Consider the following 20,378-nt stretch of genomic DNA (forward strand, 5'->3'; position numbering starts at 1 on the left):
TCACTCCAGTCAGAATAGCAATTACAAAAACACAAGTAACAATACAGTAAGACTATCATTATATTTAGCCTTTTCTGTTCTACTACAATTGTATTCTAAGCCATAGCTACACCTAACTCTTCTACTAAAATACAAACAACTAAAAAGACCTATGTGAAAAAGTTTTCCTGACTTTTCCTATAAGAATAAAAGGGATTGGCTAAGGAAAAAAAAAAACAAAAAACAAATGTTGGCAAGGATGTGGGGAAAAGGATACACTCATACATTGTTGGTGGGACTGCAAATTGGTGCAGCCACTCTGAAAAGCAGTATGGAGATTCCTCAGAAAACTAGCAATGGAACCACCATTTGATCCAGGTATCTTACTCCTTGACATATATATAAAGGATTTTAAATCAGCATACTACAGTGATGCAACCACATCAATGTTTAGAGCAGCACAGTAGCTAATCTATGGAGCCAACCTAGGTGTCCTTCAATAGATGAGTGGATTTTTTTTAAATGTGGTATATATACACAGTAGAGAATTACTCAGCAACAAAGAAGAATGACTTTATAACATTTGTTTGCCAATTGATGGATCTGGAAACTATCATGCTAAGTGAAGTAAGCCAATCCCCCAAAACCAAAGGTCAAATGTTTTCTCTATTGTAGAAACTAACCCACAATAAGGGAGTAGACAAAGGAGAATGAAAGGAAGGGAAGGAAGGGATGGTAAAAGGAAAACTGGAATGAATCTAACATAACTTTCCTACGTACATATGTGAATATACCACAATGAATATTATTATATCAAATTAGTAAAAAATTTATTTTAGAGGATGAAAAAAGTAGACATGGATGAAGGTTTAATTGTAGTTCAGTTTATAGTTTCCACCCCGAAACCAAGACTGGAGGATCTGCTAAGTAAGGAGAAAATGGTAAGAAATACCATCTGGCACTACTCAGTGAAGCTCCTGATTGACATGTATTATTTGATAGGTTAGATTGATATAGTTGTATAACTTAGTTTTCTATTGCCAAAACTAAGTTAAACTATTATTGTTACCACCTAAACCAATGAGTCTTCTCCAAAAAGGTTAAAAAATAGATTAAATTCAATCCTGGACTTTTTCTTCTGGCCAAGATGGAGTAAGAGGAATTAGATTTTATCCTCCTCCTAGAAATAACAACAGAAAACAAAGACAAAATACATGAAACCAGTTTTTAAGTTGCTGAATATCAAGCAATAAAGGACACTGATTCCTGAAAGAAGGGGAAAAAAACGAGGTGAGCACTTCCACTATACTAGCTTATTCTCTTTAACATGTTTTTGGGCAATGACATGGGAAGGAGTACCTGAGATAGAGCCTGGTGGAGAGTCTGAGTTGAAGAAAGAGCTGAGATCCCAGGGATACCAAGGCAGCTAGAGTTCAAGAATAGAATATTAAAGAGCAGAGAGCTTCACACAGAGAGCTGTAGACCTGCTAAGAAACTCCCTCAAGTAAACAGTAGAATATATCTGAGGAAACAACCTGAGGTTAAGAAAACAAACCATCTGGGAGTATTAGAGGGAATAGTATGCTGCATTCACATAGAGCAAGGAATAATGTTTGTTCCCATCAGCTGGACTATAAAAACTCGTAATTCTCGGGGAGTGAGTACTCAGAACAGTCTTGTCTCAGTAGTGGGGAATAATTATCCTAGACTTAGCACTTCCCTGCTCCTACTTAACAAATCACAAAAACAAGACCCAAAGGATCAAACTATTTTCAAGGAACTTAATTGCATAATAAAGCTTAAGAAGATTTATTTATATGAATACATAAATATCTAGTACTCAACAAGGTAAAATTACAATGTCTGGTATACATTCAGATTACTGTGCATACAAAGAGGCAGGAATACAACTCATAATGAGATCAATCAATCAAAACAAATCCAGAACTGACAAGGATATTGGAATTATCAGAGAAAGACACTGAAAGTTACTATAACTGTCTTCTGTATGTTCAAAAAGTGTTTGGGGCACCTACCTAACAGCTATTAATTATACCATTGCCACTGCTGACCCAAACATTGTGAGGCCCTGGGTCAGGAGAGAATAGAAAGTATTTATTTAGTATATATATATATATATATATATATATATATATATAGAGAGAGAGAGAGAGAGAGAGAGAGAGAGAGAGAGAGAGAGAGAGAGAGATATCTCAATGGACCTTTATTTTTTTTAAATTTATTTATATGTGGTGCTGAGAATTGAACCCAGTGCCTCACACATGCTAGGCAAATGCTCTACCACTGAGCTAAAACCTCAGTCCCTGTAAAACTTTTTTTTTAAAAGAAAAAGAAAAGCAATAAGGACTTTATTGTATTTTCTCTTATCCTTAGTAATCCCCATCTTCATTTCTCTGATCATGGATTGAAGACTTCTCCTAGAGGTCTTTTTATCCCTATGGTGGTATGCACTTCAGAGTTTTGGACTGCCTGTAGTCCAGGCCAGAAAATACAAAAAAAAAAAAAAGAAAAAGTAGGAATATTGACACTCGTCTGATGGCATTTTGAAATATGACCTCCTTCCCTGGTCCCCCTGCTACCACATACTTTTTGGAGTCCACAGTCTATTCCATCTTGTGTGTATAGCTATTTTGAATAGAAGAAACAAGGTGTATTGTGCCTATCATATCTTACTTGAAACTTACTTGATTTTTTTTTTCAAAGTCAATTTGCTAAATTCGTTAATTTTGGATGCCCTACATATTTTTTAAAAGACCACCTCTTTTTTAAAATAGAAAATAATTAGCATAAAAGACTATAAAAAAACATGTGGGTTTTTTTCATGTATACACAACCCAGTCTTTGGGGGACCAACAGTTTAGTCACCAATACCTTGAGTTCACAGTAGTATAATTTAGATAGAACACATCATCTGATAGTGTTAACCCATACCTTACTACATGAAAAAACTGTGAGCCACAGGAAGAGCATAGCAGTGAAAATCAAAGAATTGGATTCACACTTCGAAGAGCTGGCAGTGTGGCATGATTATACTAAATAGAAAAGAATACAGTAATTGTCAGCAAGCTATGGAAGACAACAAGACTTACACAAATTTTTTTAAAAACCATGACTTCTGAATATACTTTTGAGTTCTGTGATTCTCAGGTTTTAAATCTGTTGAATATAAATTGAGCTTCTAAAAGCTTTGAACATCATCAAGCAGAATGGTGATTATTATAAAATTTATGGAGTATAATGGAGAATAAACATGAGTTTGGGTTTCCAATTGGAACGATAGTGCTGAAATCCTGAGGAAGTAACATAATTGCTGCACTTAAAGTGCTATCATTGGCCTGAGAATTGAGGTAAAGCTAAATCTACAGGTAATAGATAAACCTAGATTAGAAGACAGACCACTTCCTACTTGTGGTTTTCTAGTCTCTGTTTCATTTTCCAAGCATGTTTACATTTCCAGTTCCCTATTTATGTTTTTTTGACCTCTTCTTACTTGTTCTAGGTCATGACTGATTGTTCCCACAGGTGCTTCCAGGGGCTGGATACATGACCTATAAATGGTGCTCCTGTTGCCTCTTGATTTCCAAAGACTACTACATATTTGCTTCTATCTTTATTGATTAGAATAAACAATTTGTAAACTTTTTAGAAGAACTCTTTGTTCAAATTAATATTTTATGAAATCCCAACATAAAACAGAGAAAAGTAGAGCTGCTCTAGTTAAAGTTAACCAATCAGCAAATTATGAATTTAATTTTCTTGTTTTATAACTGTAAATCATTTACCCTTTTTTCTAACAAAAGTAGAAATAATTGAATATACTTTGGAAGTAAAAAAAAAAAGCATGAGCTCTAAAGTTAGCGATGAGTTTAAATGCCAGCTCCACCACTTATTCACTAAATGTCTTTGGACAGTTACTTAACCTCATTAAGATTAGTTCCTCATCCATAAAGTGAAAGTCATAAGAAGAAATTTTCCTATAGAATTTTTATAAAACAACCAGTTTATATAGAGCCTGACATATAGTAAGCACACCATGATAAATTTTAGCTATTATTATAGAGCGTATTCTGAAATTTTATCATATTGTTCATGTTTTTAAATGTGTTTTTGCTTATTTAGGTACAAATGATGAAAGAGAAATGACATACAAGCATGCTGCTCTCTTACACCTTCTGGTAACAATTAGAGATGTCCTTTTAACATGCAGCTTGGACACAGCATTGGGTTGGTAGAAAAAAATTTATTTACTATTTTCTCCTATTAAAATATTTCATTTAAACCAAAAATATATATATATATATATATATATATATATATTTCATCTGATATAACTTACTTTTCTCAAAAAGATAGACCTCTTAAGAAATTATGCAGTATTCTTTCACCTCTATTACAATAAGCATATTTATATTGTGACATAATTATAATTAAATGTATATATTGGGGGCACAGTGCTGGGGATCAAACCTACGGTCTCTTGAATGCAAAGCAAGCACTCTACCCCTGAGCCACACCCCCAGTTTCATTCATATATATATATATATATATATATATATACACACACACACACACATATACATACACACACTAATTATGTTATTTATGTTAATTATTTTATTTATATATATAAATTCTAATTATGTTCATTAAAAGAAATTGTTTTTAACAAGTATTGTCAACTAGAAAAATAAGTTTAGGATCTTCTAATCTTGGTCTGAATTACAAAGTTCTAATGGCCTTATACAGATTTGGTTGCATAATCATTATCATGTATTACTTTTTAATGTGAAGCTTGATATTTTGCCACATACATTGTATGTTTGTGGCTTTGATCTTTGATAGATAAAATATAATTAAACTATCAACAATAGATTTTTGGTAATTTCTTGTGTACTTGTGTGTGTAAATTAGAATATGAATTTCTTAGATATTAAAAATCAAACTATTGAATATATTGAAAATTTTAAAGATTTTTTTTCCCCAAAATCATTAAAATGTTTTATTGTATTACTGCTTTAGGCTCCTTATTGCAGGATTATTTAGGCTCATGTAGTAATGGTTTGCCTATGGGATTATGTTTTATAACTTAAACCTTCTAGAACCCATTTCAAATATATAGTAAAATTAATATTTTTCTGATTTAAGACCCAGACATTTTCTCATACCTGTGACCCAGATAAAAATATTATTTCTCTATTCCAAACTTTTGGTAAGTATTGAGCTGAGATAAAGCACAACTGTACTTCTCTGTAGCACTAGGAACTCAGATATTTTGCTTTAATATTGTGGATTAATAGTCAGTCTAACTGTAGAACTGACATTCTTTTATGGAAACTGAGAAATATAATGAAGAAATATGACAAAACAGAAGGGCATATGACACCCCATTCTTAAACTTGTTCCAGATACTTTAAACTAGGGCTATCGTCCCCAATCCTTACTTGTCTAGAAATGGAGATAAAACAACCTTAATTCAATATCAATGCTAAAGTAGTTTAATTGAAGAAGGAAAAACCACCATGTTGATCTTTCTAAAATATATATAACTTAGTTATAATGCTTAACCAGGCATATAATCTGGCCAAATACAGAATGCTGAGTTCTTACCAAAATCTTGGATTAGAGAAATAATATTTATGAAAGATTGCTTGGAGGATATTCATCTTTAAGTGCACTACAATTTACCCTGGGATTAAATGAGACCATTGAGAGCTCTCTGTATTTGGAGCTGTATTATTTTTGCTCCTCAAAGAAATATATTTACTAAATCATGCTTTGACATTACTATTTGGCTACCTTCAGGAATACTATAAAGCAAGATTCTTGTTGGAAAATTAATTTAAGTTCTAGGTACAAAGCCATAATGAATATTCTAGCTGCATTGGACATTTTTAATGGAAGATTTTCTCACTCCTCTAAAGCAAAGATTGAGTGTGGGTTGTCTCTCTCTTTTCTCTCTCTCTCTCTCTCTATTGGCTGTATTAATCAGCTTCATGTTACTACAATGAAATATCTAAGGCAATTTATTTTGTAAAAAGAAAAGGGTTATTTACTTCAGTTTCAGAGATTGAGGCATGGTGCCTACATCACCTTAATTCTTATGAGGGAAGCACATCACTACAAGCATGCATGCAGGAGTGAAATGGTCACATATGAGACTGGAAAGAGAACTAGGCAGGTCCAAACTCAGGTTTTTTATAACAACTATCTTGAAACTACCCTCCAAAGATATGCTCCCAATGACCCAAAGGCCTCTCACTAGATCAACTTCCCAAAGACTCTAAAGCACCTCCAACAGCACCACCCTGGGGACCAAGCCTTTACATATGGACCTTTAAGGACACTCATCCAAGCCATAGCAGTGCGTGGGAAGAAAAATGAATGGGGATCTGGTTGCCTGCCCTGTTCACTCCCAAAATTCTATATTTTCTCCCAACTTTCAGTTTTCTACCTCTTCCAACACAGCAAGGTGATGCGATGAATTTTACATGTATTGAAATGTCACATTGGTAACCCATAAATATGTGCAATTTTCTTGTTTTTATGTATAAGTTTAAAATTAAATTTTAAAATGTTTTATTCATCAATATCTTTGTTTAGTCAAAATCAGAATAAAATTAAATGAAATTTTTAGTGGCACACTCATTTCCTCCTAGTATTTTTTTTAACTAGGAAGTTTCTCCAAGAAAAACAGAATTATGCAATTTTTAAAAATTTTGCTTTAACAGGATACTTGTCAAATGCAAAAGATGCCTACAAAAGCATTTTAGGTTCCTATTTGGATGACATTTGGAGACAGCTGAAGATTATACAGATTATTAGGGGGAAAAAGCCTGAAGGAAATTATAAAATACAAGAACTGCAATGCCAGATACAAAGTTGGATGCAAAATCAGCAAATTAAGGTTAAGTACTCGAATGAAGCAAATAAAAGGAATAAGTTTAAAGAAGAATTGGATGTAACAATTTTTTGCATTAAATTTGAAATTATGAAATAGATTATACTATTTGGCCCTTTGACAGTTTTATTCTTATAGTAACAGAACAAAATCAGCTCCCAGAGAAAGGATGATTTGAATCATTATTTATACGTCTTGAATTTTAAAATACTTTAATATTAATTATAAGCACCTTTCCATGGATTGTTTTTCCAGTTGCAAAAAGTCCATGAATATGTATGTGTGTGTATTAGAACTAAATACTTTATTTTTTTTTACAAAATATTTTTTTATTGGTTGTTCACAACATTACAAAGCTCTTGACATATCATATTTCATACATTAGACTGAAGTGGGTTATGAACCCCCAATTTTACCCCAAATGCAGATTGCAGAATCACGTCGGTTACACATCCACAATTTTACATAATGCCCTATTAGTAATTGTTGTATTCTGCTATCTTTCCTATCCCTTACTATCCCCCCTCCTCTCCCCTCCCATCTTCTCTCTCTACCCCATCTACTGTAATTCATTTCTCTCCTTGTTTATTTTCCCATTCCTCTCACAACTAAATACTTTATTTTTAAGACATTGAGCCATAATTTCATTTGATATAGTTGTACACAAATAAAACACTTAATGCATTTTCTTATATTGAAAATTATTTGCTTACCCTACATTAAGCATGTGAAGGCCACATTAACAAAGACTTAAGACAAGATGATCTTTTAAATTTTACCAAGAAGAAAGACATTTCAAATGCTTTACACTAAATCTTACCCAAATTTATATGGGTTTCATCTTCTTCCTCCTCTTTGTGTGTATGTATATATTTACATTTTTTTAATGTGCTAGAGCTTGAACCCAGGACCTCATGCATTACTAGACAGGAACTCTATTACTGAGCTATATCCTCAACCTTCCCCCTTTATCTTCATCCTCAACTTTATTGTTTCTTGAATAACTTTCTTTAAAAAAAATATTTATTTTTTGTAGCTGTACACAATAACTTTTATTTATTTTTATGTGGTGCTGAGGATCGAACCCAGGGCCTTGCACATGCAAGGCAAGCGCTCTACCGCTGAACCATAACCCCCAGTCCCTCTTGAATAACTTTATTAAGTTATTAAACTAAATCAAAAGTTAGAAATTTAAAATTGAACTAATTTGCTGTTCTCCCTCCAAAAAAGAAACTATAATGGTAAATAGGAAAATAAACCAACCAATTGTTGATTTTCTCCAATAAAGTCTAACGATTGAATTTTAACACTAATAAAATAGGCAAAGACAACCTATGAATAGATAGTCATATATGTGGGAATACTTGAGGAATGCTTATAATAGCAGGGGCCAGTGGTGCATGACTGTAATCCCAGCAGCTTGGGAGGCTGAGGCAGGAGAATTGAGAGTTCAGAGCCAGCCTCAGCAATGGCGAGGAGCCAAGCAACTCAGTGAGACCCTGTCTCTAAATAAAATACAAAATAGGGCTGGGGATGTGGCTCAATGGTTCAATCCCCAGTACCTAAATAATAATACTACTACCTACCCTAAAATATTTTCCTTATTGATGTTTGATGTAGAATTTATTATTTTATAATAAATTTATTAGAATTTATTCCTTTGCAATTAAGCATTGACATCTTCTACAACACAAATATTCTGTAGTCTCATCGTCATTAGTTTCATGAAACCAGTTATGTTTGTTATTTTGTCACTGTAGTAAAATAATTCAAAGACACACAGTGAACTTCTTATTTTTGACTAGATGCTGATTATACTAAGAATGGATTCAGATGGTGAAAAACATTCACTCATTAAAATGCTTAACAAAATAGAAGGTAAGATCTTTTAAATTATGCTCTGTTTAATAACAAATGCTTGAACATACAAAGATTGTTGATCAAACCAGCTTTTTAAATTAAAATATAACTGGGTTGGGGTTGTGGCTCAGTGGTAGAGTGCTTGCCTAGCATGAATGAGGCACTGGATTCTATCCTTAGCACCACATAAAAATAAAATAAAGATATTGTGTCCACCTAAAACTAAAATAAATAAATAAATATTTAAAAAATAAAATATAACTAACACATTATAAAATTCATCCCTTAAAAGTACACAACTCAGTGGGAGCCTATCCAGTTTTTAAATTAATCAAGACTATAAGTCTGCAATACAAAAATACTACAGTATGCTTATATCATTTATTATTAATAATTGATACCTTTTACTCATTACCTACTAGTTGCTAAATAATACTGACTGCTTACAAGAGCTCTCTGAATAGTTTTTTTCTTCAATTAGAGCATCATTTATACATGGTAATTGAGTTCATATTGACAAAATTGTACATTCAAGGAATTTGAATTTGAGACCCATTTCCATCACTCACTTTTCCTCCCCTCCTCCCTCCTCTATTCTATTGAACTTCCTTTCTTCTACACATATATAAAAGTGAAATTCCCTTTGGTATATGAGTAGGTTTTATTAACTCAGTTTTATAAATTAAAAAAACAGGCTCATAAAGGTGATATAGCATGCCAAATCTCACAAGTAATAGTGAGAGATTAGGATTTTAACCTAGTTTTCTCTTGTTTCAGTGTCATTCTTCAACTCTCTACCTTTCACTAACAATTCTGTCAACCCTTCCTACTTTGCTTAGTGAAACCCATTGCTTACATGCAAACTCTTCTTTCTCTCTTAACTGAAACCCAATCTTTCCCACATGATACTGTTTCCCTTATGTCCCTCTGATTGAAGTGATTTTTTAAATCTATACTTCATGAGAATGAGAAGGTTGTTTCTTGATTTCTATTATCATTTCCTCCATTGTCTGAGGCTGAGCCACATTGCTATATCATTCTCTACCACTGCTAATTATCATCATCTACTAACCACCTGATCATATACCCGGCTCATAGAATTCTCTACACTTCTAATACTGCCATTATCCTAGGTGTTTTAAATGTCTTTAATGTGAATAATTCATTCAAAACCTAGGCCTTATAGATTCATTACTCCACAACAAAAATTATATTCATCTTCAATGCTGGGATTATGGGTTCATATTCACCAAATTCAAAAGATTCTTTTTAATAACAACATGTTAGAGCAAGAGTTAACCCTTGTCTAGAATCAGGGTAATTGTAAACACTTTAAAAATCAGAAAAATTTTTGATCAGTGTTAGCTTTATAAAACCAGGGATTTGAGTAAATAAAGGAATGTTTTTTGTGAAGAAGCTGAGTACAACTTCCTGCTCCACTGAGAAATATACTTAAAACTACTATGGATCAGCTTCTCTCCTTTGGAGTCACTTAAGATGTTGACAGATTATTACTGTATATCTTTTTTTATCTAGGCTTCGTGATGAACACCTTCATTTGGTAGTTGGGAATTACACCACACCATTTTTGCTATCTTCATTTCAACAATGTCTATTGACACAAAAATCTTGAATCTATAAACTGAAAAAATGATTTTACTGTCTTCAAACTAACACATATCCAGGTTTCTAGGACCTAAGCTTTATTTATTTATTTATTTTTAGTTTTAGTTGGACACAATACCTTTATTTTTTTATTTATTTTTATGTGGTGCTGAGGATTGAACCCCAGGCCTCACGCATGCTAGGAGAGTGCTCTATGCTGAGCCACTACCCCAGCCCAGGTCCTGGGCTTTTTTTTTTTTCCCTATCTAGTTTTAGGGAAAAAAATGTGATTTCATTTTCCACGTGTTTGCAAAATCTAATAATACAGTTACTGAGTAATCTAAGGATAATAGCTAATATAAATTATTTAAGCAGATTAGGTTTTAAATAATATTAATCACCTTATGAATTGTAAAAGAGAATACTCATTCCTACCACTACCAAAATTGTCATGTCAAGTAAAGTTACATATAATTATTAGTCATTACTCTGTCATTACATGACACCTTTGTGAACCTTAAGTTTAGCAAAAGTACACTCAAAGGGAGTAAAATTAATTTGAACTAGATTTAGCTATTCTGAAATTAGTTGTCTACCAAAAATAAATTGAATGTGAGGTTACAGAATATTTTTATCTTTACATATTTTTAACCCTAGTAAAATAAACTAGTTAAATTATAATTAAGAAGCAGGGGTGAATCTAACAAACAGGTAGTTTCCAATAAGTCTTCTGCTTCTTATGCAGCTAGTAGAAAGTGGGGGAGCATTTATATCACATTGAAATATAGTCCCTTGCTATTTAGTCATACTTAAATTCTTGGCTAGAGAAAAAAAAAATCTAGGGGCTTGAGGTATGGCTCAGTGGTAGAGTGTTTGCCTAGCACATGTGAGTCACTGGGTTTGATCTTCAGCATCACATAAAAATAAAGAAACAAAATAAAAGTATTATGTTCATCTACGGCTAAAAAATACATATTTTAAAAATTCTTTTTAAATTCTTGGCTGGAGAAAAATTTATGATTTTTAGCTAATAAGATTAACTGTATAATTAATGAGTTTTAATTTGGTTACTTTTAAATTATGATCAACTTTATTATTTCATATAAGAAATCTAGACTTTCCATGCACTCACTCACTCCATAAACACACACACACACACACACACACACACACACGAAATAATTACGTAAGGTTTGAATTTTCTTATGTTAGACTTCAAAAATAATGCAGTAAAGTATATTTTAAGCAATTTCCTTGTTTATAAATGTTTATTTTTATGATGGTGAAATATCTGACACCCTAAAAAATGTTTATGAGCAAAACTCTGGTTAAAAAAAAAAAACTCTGTTGAAAAAAACTCTTTTTTTCCTCAACAGGTTTAATATTGACTGTCTCTCATTCAAATAAAAGAAGAGATTTTCTGGAATCTAAAGATGTTTTAAATGGGTAAAAATGTATTTCTTTGCCTATGGGGATAAAACATAGAAATAATTTATTTCCATGGGAAAAGCAAAATTTCTCCTAGAATTTGGGCTGGGGATGTATCTCAGTAGTAGCTCACTTGCCTAGCATGCAGAAGGCCCTCTTGGGTTCAACCTCCAGCAGTAAGAGAAAAAAAATCACCTAGAATTTAACTTAAGAAGTATAACGAAATCTGAAATCGGTCAATGTCTCTACCCTTTTCCTGAAAAACTCAGATCATAGTATTATGTGTTATATGTAATTAGCGTTCAAAATATTTTAGCAGCCCCAGATACCATTATTATTGCTCTTAGTACAGAATTAACTATTTATTTTTTCTACATTTTTATTGTTGCATTATAGTTGTACATATTGATGAGATTTGTTGTTATGTATTAGTATGTGCACACAATAAACAATACAGTTTGGCCAATATCACTCCCTAGCACTTACCCGTTCCTTCGCTGCCTCCCACTCTGTGGTCCCTTTCCTGCACTAATCTCTGATTCTTATGAAACCCACCCCACCTTTGTTTTCCTTTTTCCTCTCTAAATTCCACATATGAGAGAAAACATACAACCCTTAACCAATTGAAAATGCCAAAATTTTTTTATTTATGGCTGAATAAAACTCCATTGTGCATATATACCACATTTTCTTTATCCATTCATCCGTTGATGGATACCTAGGCTGGTACCATAGTTAGGCTATTGTGAATTGTGCTACCATAAACATGGGTATGCATGTATCACTGTAGTATGGAGACTTTACTTCTTCAGGATAAATGCCAAGAAGTGCTATAGCTGGGTCATGTGGTGGTTCCATGCTTAGTCTTTTGAGGAGCCAGAGGTTACCTATTTAAACTTACCCTTCTTTTTACCAGTTTCTTTGTTCAGTGTTGATTTTTTTGACATCTCCTTTCTTTCTTTTGGGTTCTTCTTTCTCAAATTCTTAAGTGAAGGCCTGCTAATAATAAATCTGACTTTTAAAATGTCTTTATTTTACCTTATTTAACATAGAAATTCTTTATTTCTAATATTTGGAACCAAATAATTAAAAGAGATACAAATCAAATAGAAACTCATAAAAACTGGACATAAATTTTTTTTAACTTCTAGGTTGCTCTAGACAGAAAGCAGTAGTAGACAATTTTAATTAAGTAGATGCTATGATATATGAACTTTGAAGATGCAAAAGCTAAACTTGTGATATTTAAGTGTCTATATTTTTGTTGTTAAAACATTTATGAAGCTAATTGAGAAAAAAAATGCCCCATTTCAGAGTTGTTAAAAATATTATGTAGGTTTTCAAAGATGAAAACCTTACTTTTGGGGCTGGGGTTGTAGCTCAGTGGTAGAGCACATGCCTAGTATGTGTGAGGCACTGGGTTTGATCCCCAGCACCACATAAAAATAAATAAATAAAGGCATTATGTTCATTTACAACTAAAAATATGTTTAAAAACACTTTTGATTGAAAATGAGATCAATTTCTCATATTGATTTCTGAGATTGATTTTCATTTTGACAGTACCAAGAAATAAAATCAGGATCATGTTTTAGGTGGGAAATAGTCTATAGTTTTATGTATTCTGGCATAAGAAGTATGATCATCAAAAGAAAAATAAGAGATTAAAATAACTAAAGAAGAAATGAACAGAAAATGCCTATCTTGAGTAGGTATAGATTAGAAGATAGCCAGAAAATAATCATTTTTAGCATTCCTCTTAAATAATGATACAGTATAATCTCATTTTCTTGGCTTTCTTTTGTCTTCAGTGCAAGTTCCTGTGTGATTGTACATAATAAAAATATTGGAGCAGATTTTCCCTGGAGCAATTTCTCAGTTGTGATGGAATACAATTATGTAGAACACTCTTGTTGGTCTAAACACTGCAAAATATTGAATATTCCTTATATGGCCTTTAAAGTGATTCTTCCAGACACAGTTTTAAAGAGTAAGGATATAAATCAATATCCTTTTTTGCTCCATTAGAATGGAAACTTTCTGTTTTCTGTTTATAACCTATGGAAAGAAAATAAGCTGGCCGAAAATATTTTATAGTTATGTAAATTTAAATGTCTTTGATTACTTCTCTTTTTATATGTGAGTTGATCTTATCTAGACATTCTTTTATTAATTTCCCACTTAAGTCCTTTGCCCATTTATCTTTAGGGTATATCTATTGCTTTGTAAAATGTTTTTCCTATGATTATTGTACGTAATCTAAAAATTTGATATACACCACCATATACTTATACAGTAAATGTCCAACATATACTTACGTGAATAATGAAGGTTTTGGCATTTCAGATAGACAATCAGCCAATTTTTCCTTGTTTTTTTTTAAGCGAGTATACATGTATAAGTATAGGCAAATAAATACATAGAGAAACATCTAGAAATATATACTAAATTATTTTTAGTATATAATAGTTTTAGTAAACTAGCTCTACTAACTCTTATTCCTAGGTAGAAGGATAACATTGTCTTTTATTTTCTTCTTCAGATCTTTATTCAGATTTCTTATAGTTTATGATGAATATTATTTTTATAGTACTCCTTATACATAAAATTCATTATTTTAATATTCAGAAAAAATAGAAAGAGCTGGGGTATGAGAAGGCAAAAAAAAGAAATACATATGCATTTTCTCTTATTTAGGAAGCATCTTGCCAGATAGATTTGGTGGTTTTCTTCTTGAAATTCAGATTCCATATGTGTTTTTTGCATCTGAAGGAATTCTTAATACTCCAGAACTACTTCAGCTGCTAGAATCTAAGTAAGTTCATAACTTAAGCAAACATGTATGTGTTTATATTGATAGGCCAATTATTATGCTCTCTATATGTAGCTCTATATCTGATCTAAACCTGGAATTATATCATATAAGAATAGTTTTTCAGAGTTTGTTTATATATCTGCTCTAAGACTATACCCTCTAATTACTGAATATTGTCTTTTTTGGTAATATTTACCAATTTTGTTGACAAAAAGTAAAATTTAATTGTTACTTAAATTTACATTTTACTCTTATTTCTTTTATTACCAGCAAATATAAACATGTTATTATTCTGTGAATGGGATGTTCAGATTTTTGGGTCATTGACAACATTAAGAAAATATTCTTGTCTGGGGAATTTAAGTACTACCTAGGAAACAGGCTCTGAAGTTCTAAATAAATTTTTTTTAGATCTTCAATTCTATCATAGCACAGAAGTTGTCATAGGAATGTTGGACCTTGGGCTGCATATCAAGGAAAGATAATTGAGTTATTTAAAATGTAGATCAATGTTCCATGCTTTTGTTTTAATATCTTAGGCTGTGGGGCATCCATAGAACACCATAAACTTATAAAAGGTAGTTAAAGTGTAGGTAATAGCTGGGGGTGTAACTCAGAAGTAGAGCCATGTTTAACATTTATGAGGCCCTGGGTTCAATAATAGCAGCCACCTACCCTAAAAATGTAGGCCAGTTTAAAGGAAAAATAAAAGAACATTCTGATAAATGGAAAATGTTTTAGTCTCACAACATAATAGTTTCATTTCATGAATTATTACCTAAAGAGCTAGAATAACTTGTTCAAGACATTTATAATGGTATTGTGTGCCATAAATATCTAAGGCAGAATGTATCTCAACTAATTTGTTTTATATGCTGAATAAATCATAATTTCTTTCCTAAAATTTATCAAGTAAAATAAATTGATGTGTGAAATAGAAAGCACAGTAATTTAAATAATGTAATATGCAAGAGGACAATAAAACTTCTCTTGAAGAATTTTTCTTAGCCATTTCATTTGTTCACCAAAGAATACTGTATTTTGTAGCTACAATATCACACTCATGGAGAGACCCTGCAGTGAGTCATTGAAACTCTTTGGAACCAAAGAAAGTTATGTAGTGGTGACAATTGATGAACAGACTGCCATAATTTTACAGGTAAAACTATGCAGTAAATAACATAAGCTATTTAAAAAAAATACACTAAGATACATATAACTGTGCAGTTTGTTATTATATTTTATAGGAAAAAACTCTTAATCTATTAGTGATTTCTTCTACATTTTGCAAATGGGCCACAAGTGCTAAATTATTACTATAGAAATTTACTATTACCAAACGTCTTCAATACTTTATAATTTTTAATATAAATTTAAGAAAAAAGTAAATATAAAATCTTTAATATCATATATTGGCCTGTTTTTAAATACATTTAAGATAATTGCCGCAGTCTTGGCTGGGCACAAAATCACGAGCCACCACACACCTTGTAGATTCAAACAGCAATTCTTTATTCCCGAACTCACACGGGCCTCTACACACACATTCTGGGGAAATCCAAGTTCTGCTGCCGCCCAATTCACCTACTCCACGAGGCTTTCTTCTCCAATACTTTCTGAATCTCACAAGAGCACCACGGGAATTCAAGGATCCGGCGTGCCTGAGGCAGCAGGATACGCCCTATTCCCCTGCAGGGTACACCTTAAACCTGGAACTTCCCTAAACCCAAGATTGTCTTAAACCGGGAACGCCTTAAACTTGTCTTAAACCGGGAACGCCCTAAACCCAAGGAGCGGGATACTTCCTAAAACCTGCAGGATACACCCTAAACCTGGATCCACCCTGGTCCTTGAGCAGGGTCACCTTTCTCAAACACACATGCAATGTCACAGCGAATTTCCAAGGCAAGTCCATTTAACATGGGGTACGCTGGCAAGGAAATTTCGATGCGTCATTCCTACTTGGCAATGGCCCTCAGCAGATAATTATAGTATAGGAAGCTTTAAAAAAGAAATCCTAGCTACTGTGATTCTTACAAGAGGGTAGTATATTAATTGATTATTGGTAACATGGCATTTCCTCTAAGGCAAAGAGGGATTGCCTCTAAGCAAGTTGGTTTTTAAAGAGAAATTTTCTTCAAACATACATATAGTTTAGAAGTTAAGATGTATAAATCATTGCAGACTCTCACTTTATGTGTGCTTGACTGGAATACCAATTGGAAAGAAATTGATTTAATAGGGTAGGGGTGTGGAATAGAAGTCAGGTTTGATGGACAGTATAAATTATTGGCAAATACATTAAGGTACAGTCTTGATGAAGAAAGTTTACAATATAAGAATTATATGATAGAAAAACAATTCTGTTAGATTTTTAAAAGATATTGTGTCATGTATATTTAAATTCTTAAACAATTACTTTTCCATCTGGCAAAACTGTTTGAATTCACAGTTGAATATTGTCTGAAGGACAATTTCTGAATTACTCACCCTCTCAAAAATTACTCATGTTAAAGGAAAAGGGAATTTCAGACCCTTAGATAAGAATTCCTAGGAAGTCTATTAACTGCTGCCTTCTCATTTCTCTTGAGTAAGTATGCAGTGCAGTTATCTCATAGGTTTTTAAACATATTGTCCATTGTCTTTAGAGTGCCCATATCTCAATCCACAAAAGATACTTCTAATACAACGGCCCTCTATATGCTTCTTTCTTCATAACTATGACTTTGGTAGATTCATGAACCTTTCTTGCTGAAACTCTCATTAGTTATTTTATGTCAAATACAACTACCCCTACTACTTTCAGTGTGATTTTAATTTTTCCATGAAATGGAAGCCCATAGCTGTGCCTCTTCTTGAGTTATATTTATATATCATATGTTCTACCAGGGACTGAACTCAGGGGCACTCCGCCTCTGAGCCACATTCTCAGCCCTATTTTGTATTTTATTTAGAGACAGGTTTTCACTGAGTTGCTTAGCACCTTGCTTTTGCTGAGGCTAGCTTTGAACTGGCGATCCTCCTGCCTCAGCCTCTGGAGCTGCTGGGATTACATGTGTGCGCTACCATGCCCAACTATATCATATGTTCTTGAAATATGACAACACTAATTTTGTAACAACTATTCAACCTAATGAATCTTTATTTTCTGATAGGACCTAGAAGAATTGAATTATGAAAAGGCATCAGACAATATCATTATGAGATTGATGGCATTATCGTTCCAGTACAGCTATTGTTGGATCATATTATATACCAAAGAAATATCAAATTCAGAGTAGGTAAACATTTCATCCAAAAATCATGTTTATATTTCTTATTACTCAGTCTTTTTTTTTTTTAATCTGAGAATTGAACTTAAGAACACTTAACCTCTGAGGCACATCCCCAGCGGTCTCCCCACCCCCACACCACCCCCACCTTTTTTTACCCAGCCCTTTTTTGTATTTAATTTAGAGACAGGGTCTCAATGAGTTTCTTAGGCCCTCACTGAATTGCTGAGGCTAGCTTTGAACTCATAATCCTCCTGCCTTAGCCTCTTGAGCTATTGGGATTACAGGCAGTCATTTTCTTTTAATAGAGATAGCTATGCAAATCTTGCTCACCTTGTTAGTGCAAAAAAAGACCAGGAGGAACACAAACTAAACAAATCAGCTCAGCACTTTATTCAGGAACAAAGTTTCACACAGCAGCATGGGATGCAGGAACTGAAATGACATCGTGGTGGGACCCACTTTCCTGGTGGAAAATGAGCCCCTTAACAAAGAAAGGGCCTGGGCTTGCATAAGTTATTCTGAGAGGTGGTCTAGTGAGCATATCAATTTTCTTTGGGCACCCAGGAATTTGGAGTTTGTTCTATCAATCAGTGAAGGGATCAGTTTTAGTGTGAAATGGGAGGGATTCTAGAGTCAGTGGTCAGTTTCCGGGATTTATCTTACTGGATCTGATGGAGGACCTGGGGTTAGTGGTTGGTATCTGGAAAGGATTTGTTTACAGAAGGATTAATGCTTTGGCCTCTTCCCAGAGACTGCCTTTCCAGGTTTGATGGACACTTCTTCCCCAGGGTTTGTTTTATCACTGGAAAAAAATCTATTGGGAAAGGACCAATGATCTCAGTGTATGGCTTTCCTTTTCACTCACCTTTTCCCAGGTTTCACTACTTTTAGGATTTGTCATTTCCATATCTAATACATCTAGTTTGCTTTAAGTCAGGAATTCTCAAGATGGAGAATCAGAGGAAAACAAATTTGAATTTTGGAGATGATACATGCTAGATATACTGTGTAAATTATCCTCTCCTTCCCACATGTCACTAATAAATCCTGCAATTATGTGATCTTCTAAGATAGCTTTATATTCACAATATAAAGAGTTATAATTTATTCACAATGATGTATTATTATAAAATGTAATTATTTCTCAAGCTTCTAGATATCTCAGTTCTATATTTTTAGATGATTGGAACATTTAGGAAATGTCTTAATCAATTGACCAAATGAGGGAAAATGAAAATACAGTAGAAATGGTTTGGATTATTTTAGTAGTTCATGCTATCAGTTCCTGTTTGAGGAAGAGTCAGGGGTATACTTGAGAACACCCAAGGTTTGATGGTTTGCTATGAGTATGATTATATGATGTTATAATTTATTGTAGTACAAGCTTACAAAGCCTCATAATGCAAAATAAGCAAGAGAAGTTCAGAGGGCACAATCTAGAGAAATCTTCTAGTTTGCTCATATGTGCTTGATTTCCTCAACAAAAAGCTATGACAACCATAACCTTTTGTCTAGCAGGAAAGCTTATTAGAGATACAGTGCCCAGGGTTTTGACATGTCAAAGTTCCAGATTCTAAAAAGGAAAGAGAAACCAAACTGTTTGTACAAAGTTTAGGTACAGTGAGCCAGTCTTTCTATGATGTTTCCAGACATGCTTATATTGTGCATTGATCACTGCCACACTCACTTTTACCTTTTGTCTTCCTCTTTTATAGACCCCTCCCCCAACTCCCTTCTTAGTCCCTAGTTCCTCTTCTGCTTTGTTTTTTTTCTTTTTCTTTTTTTTTTTAGTTTCTGTAGTAGAGAAAAAACATGCAATACTTGTCTTTCTATGTCTGACTTATTTTTGCTCAACATGATGTCCTCCAGTTCCATCCATTTTCCTGCAGATGAGAGAATTTCAATTCTTTATGACTGAATAAAAACATATTTTCTTTATTCATACATCTCTTGAGGGGCTCCTGGTTCCATAACTTAGCTATTGTGTATAAAATTATGATAAACACAGGATGCAGGTATCTCTTTTGTATGTGGACTTCATTTCCTTCAGAAATATATACCCAAGAGTGGTATAGCTGGATCATATGGTAGTTCTACTTTTAGTTTTTTGAGGAACCTCCATATTGTTCTCCATAGTGACTGTACTAATTTACAGTGTATCCTTTTTTTCCCACATCCTTGCTTTGTTATTATTTTTTAAATTTTTAAATTATCTTTTTAATAATAGCCATTCTAATTGGGGGTGTGGGGGGAGATGGAATCTCAATGTGGTTTTGACTTGCATTTCCCTAAGGGCTAAACTTTTTAGGCATTTTTTCATATATTTGCTGACCATTTGTAGTTCTTCATTTGAGAAGTGCCCATTCAAGTCATTTGCCCATTTTTTAAATCCTTGAGCCAATAAATGGATGAGTTAAATTTCTTCCTTCACCCCAGACTTCTCCTCCCAACACACATCCTCAGCATCCCCACAAGTCTGGTAGTAATGGCCTAGCCA

The 20,378-nt window shown here is 33.1% G+C and overlaps 1 protein-coding gene across 1 annotated transcript in view; it reads left to right on the forward strand.

Moving 5' to 3' along the window:
* SHOC1 (shortage in chiasmata 1) overlaps positions 1 to 20,378 on the forward strand; it is a gene marked incomplete at both ends in the record, with an annotated part of 62,944 nt that overhangs the window by 38,004 nt on the left and 4,562 nt on the right. Inside the window, 8 exons of the mRNA XM_081280181.1 lie at positions 4,120 to 4,224; positions 6,729 to 6,904; positions 8,704 to 8,776; positions 11,740 to 11,809; positions 13,603 to 13,781; positions 14,489 to 14,606; positions 15,654 to 15,765; positions 17,762 to 17,883. Coding sequence (XP_081136307.1) covers positions 4,120 to 4,224; positions 6,729 to 6,904; positions 8,704 to 8,776; positions 11,740 to 11,809; positions 13,603 to 13,781; positions 14,489 to 14,606; positions 15,654 to 15,765; positions 17,762 to 17,883 — 955 coding nt within the window. The remainder of the gene's footprint in view (positions 1 to 4,119; positions 4,225 to 6,728; positions 6,905 to 8,703; positions 8,777 to 11,739; positions 11,810 to 13,602; positions 13,782 to 14,488; positions 14,607 to 15,653; positions 15,766 to 17,761; positions 17,884 to 20,378) is intronic.

The sequence above is a fragment of the Spermophilus citellus genome, assembly GCF_964194105.1.
Source record: "Spermophilus citellus genome assembly, chromosome: 2".
NCBI lineage: Eukaryota > Metazoa > Chordata > Mammalia > Rodentia > Sciuridae > Spermophilus > Spermophilus citellus.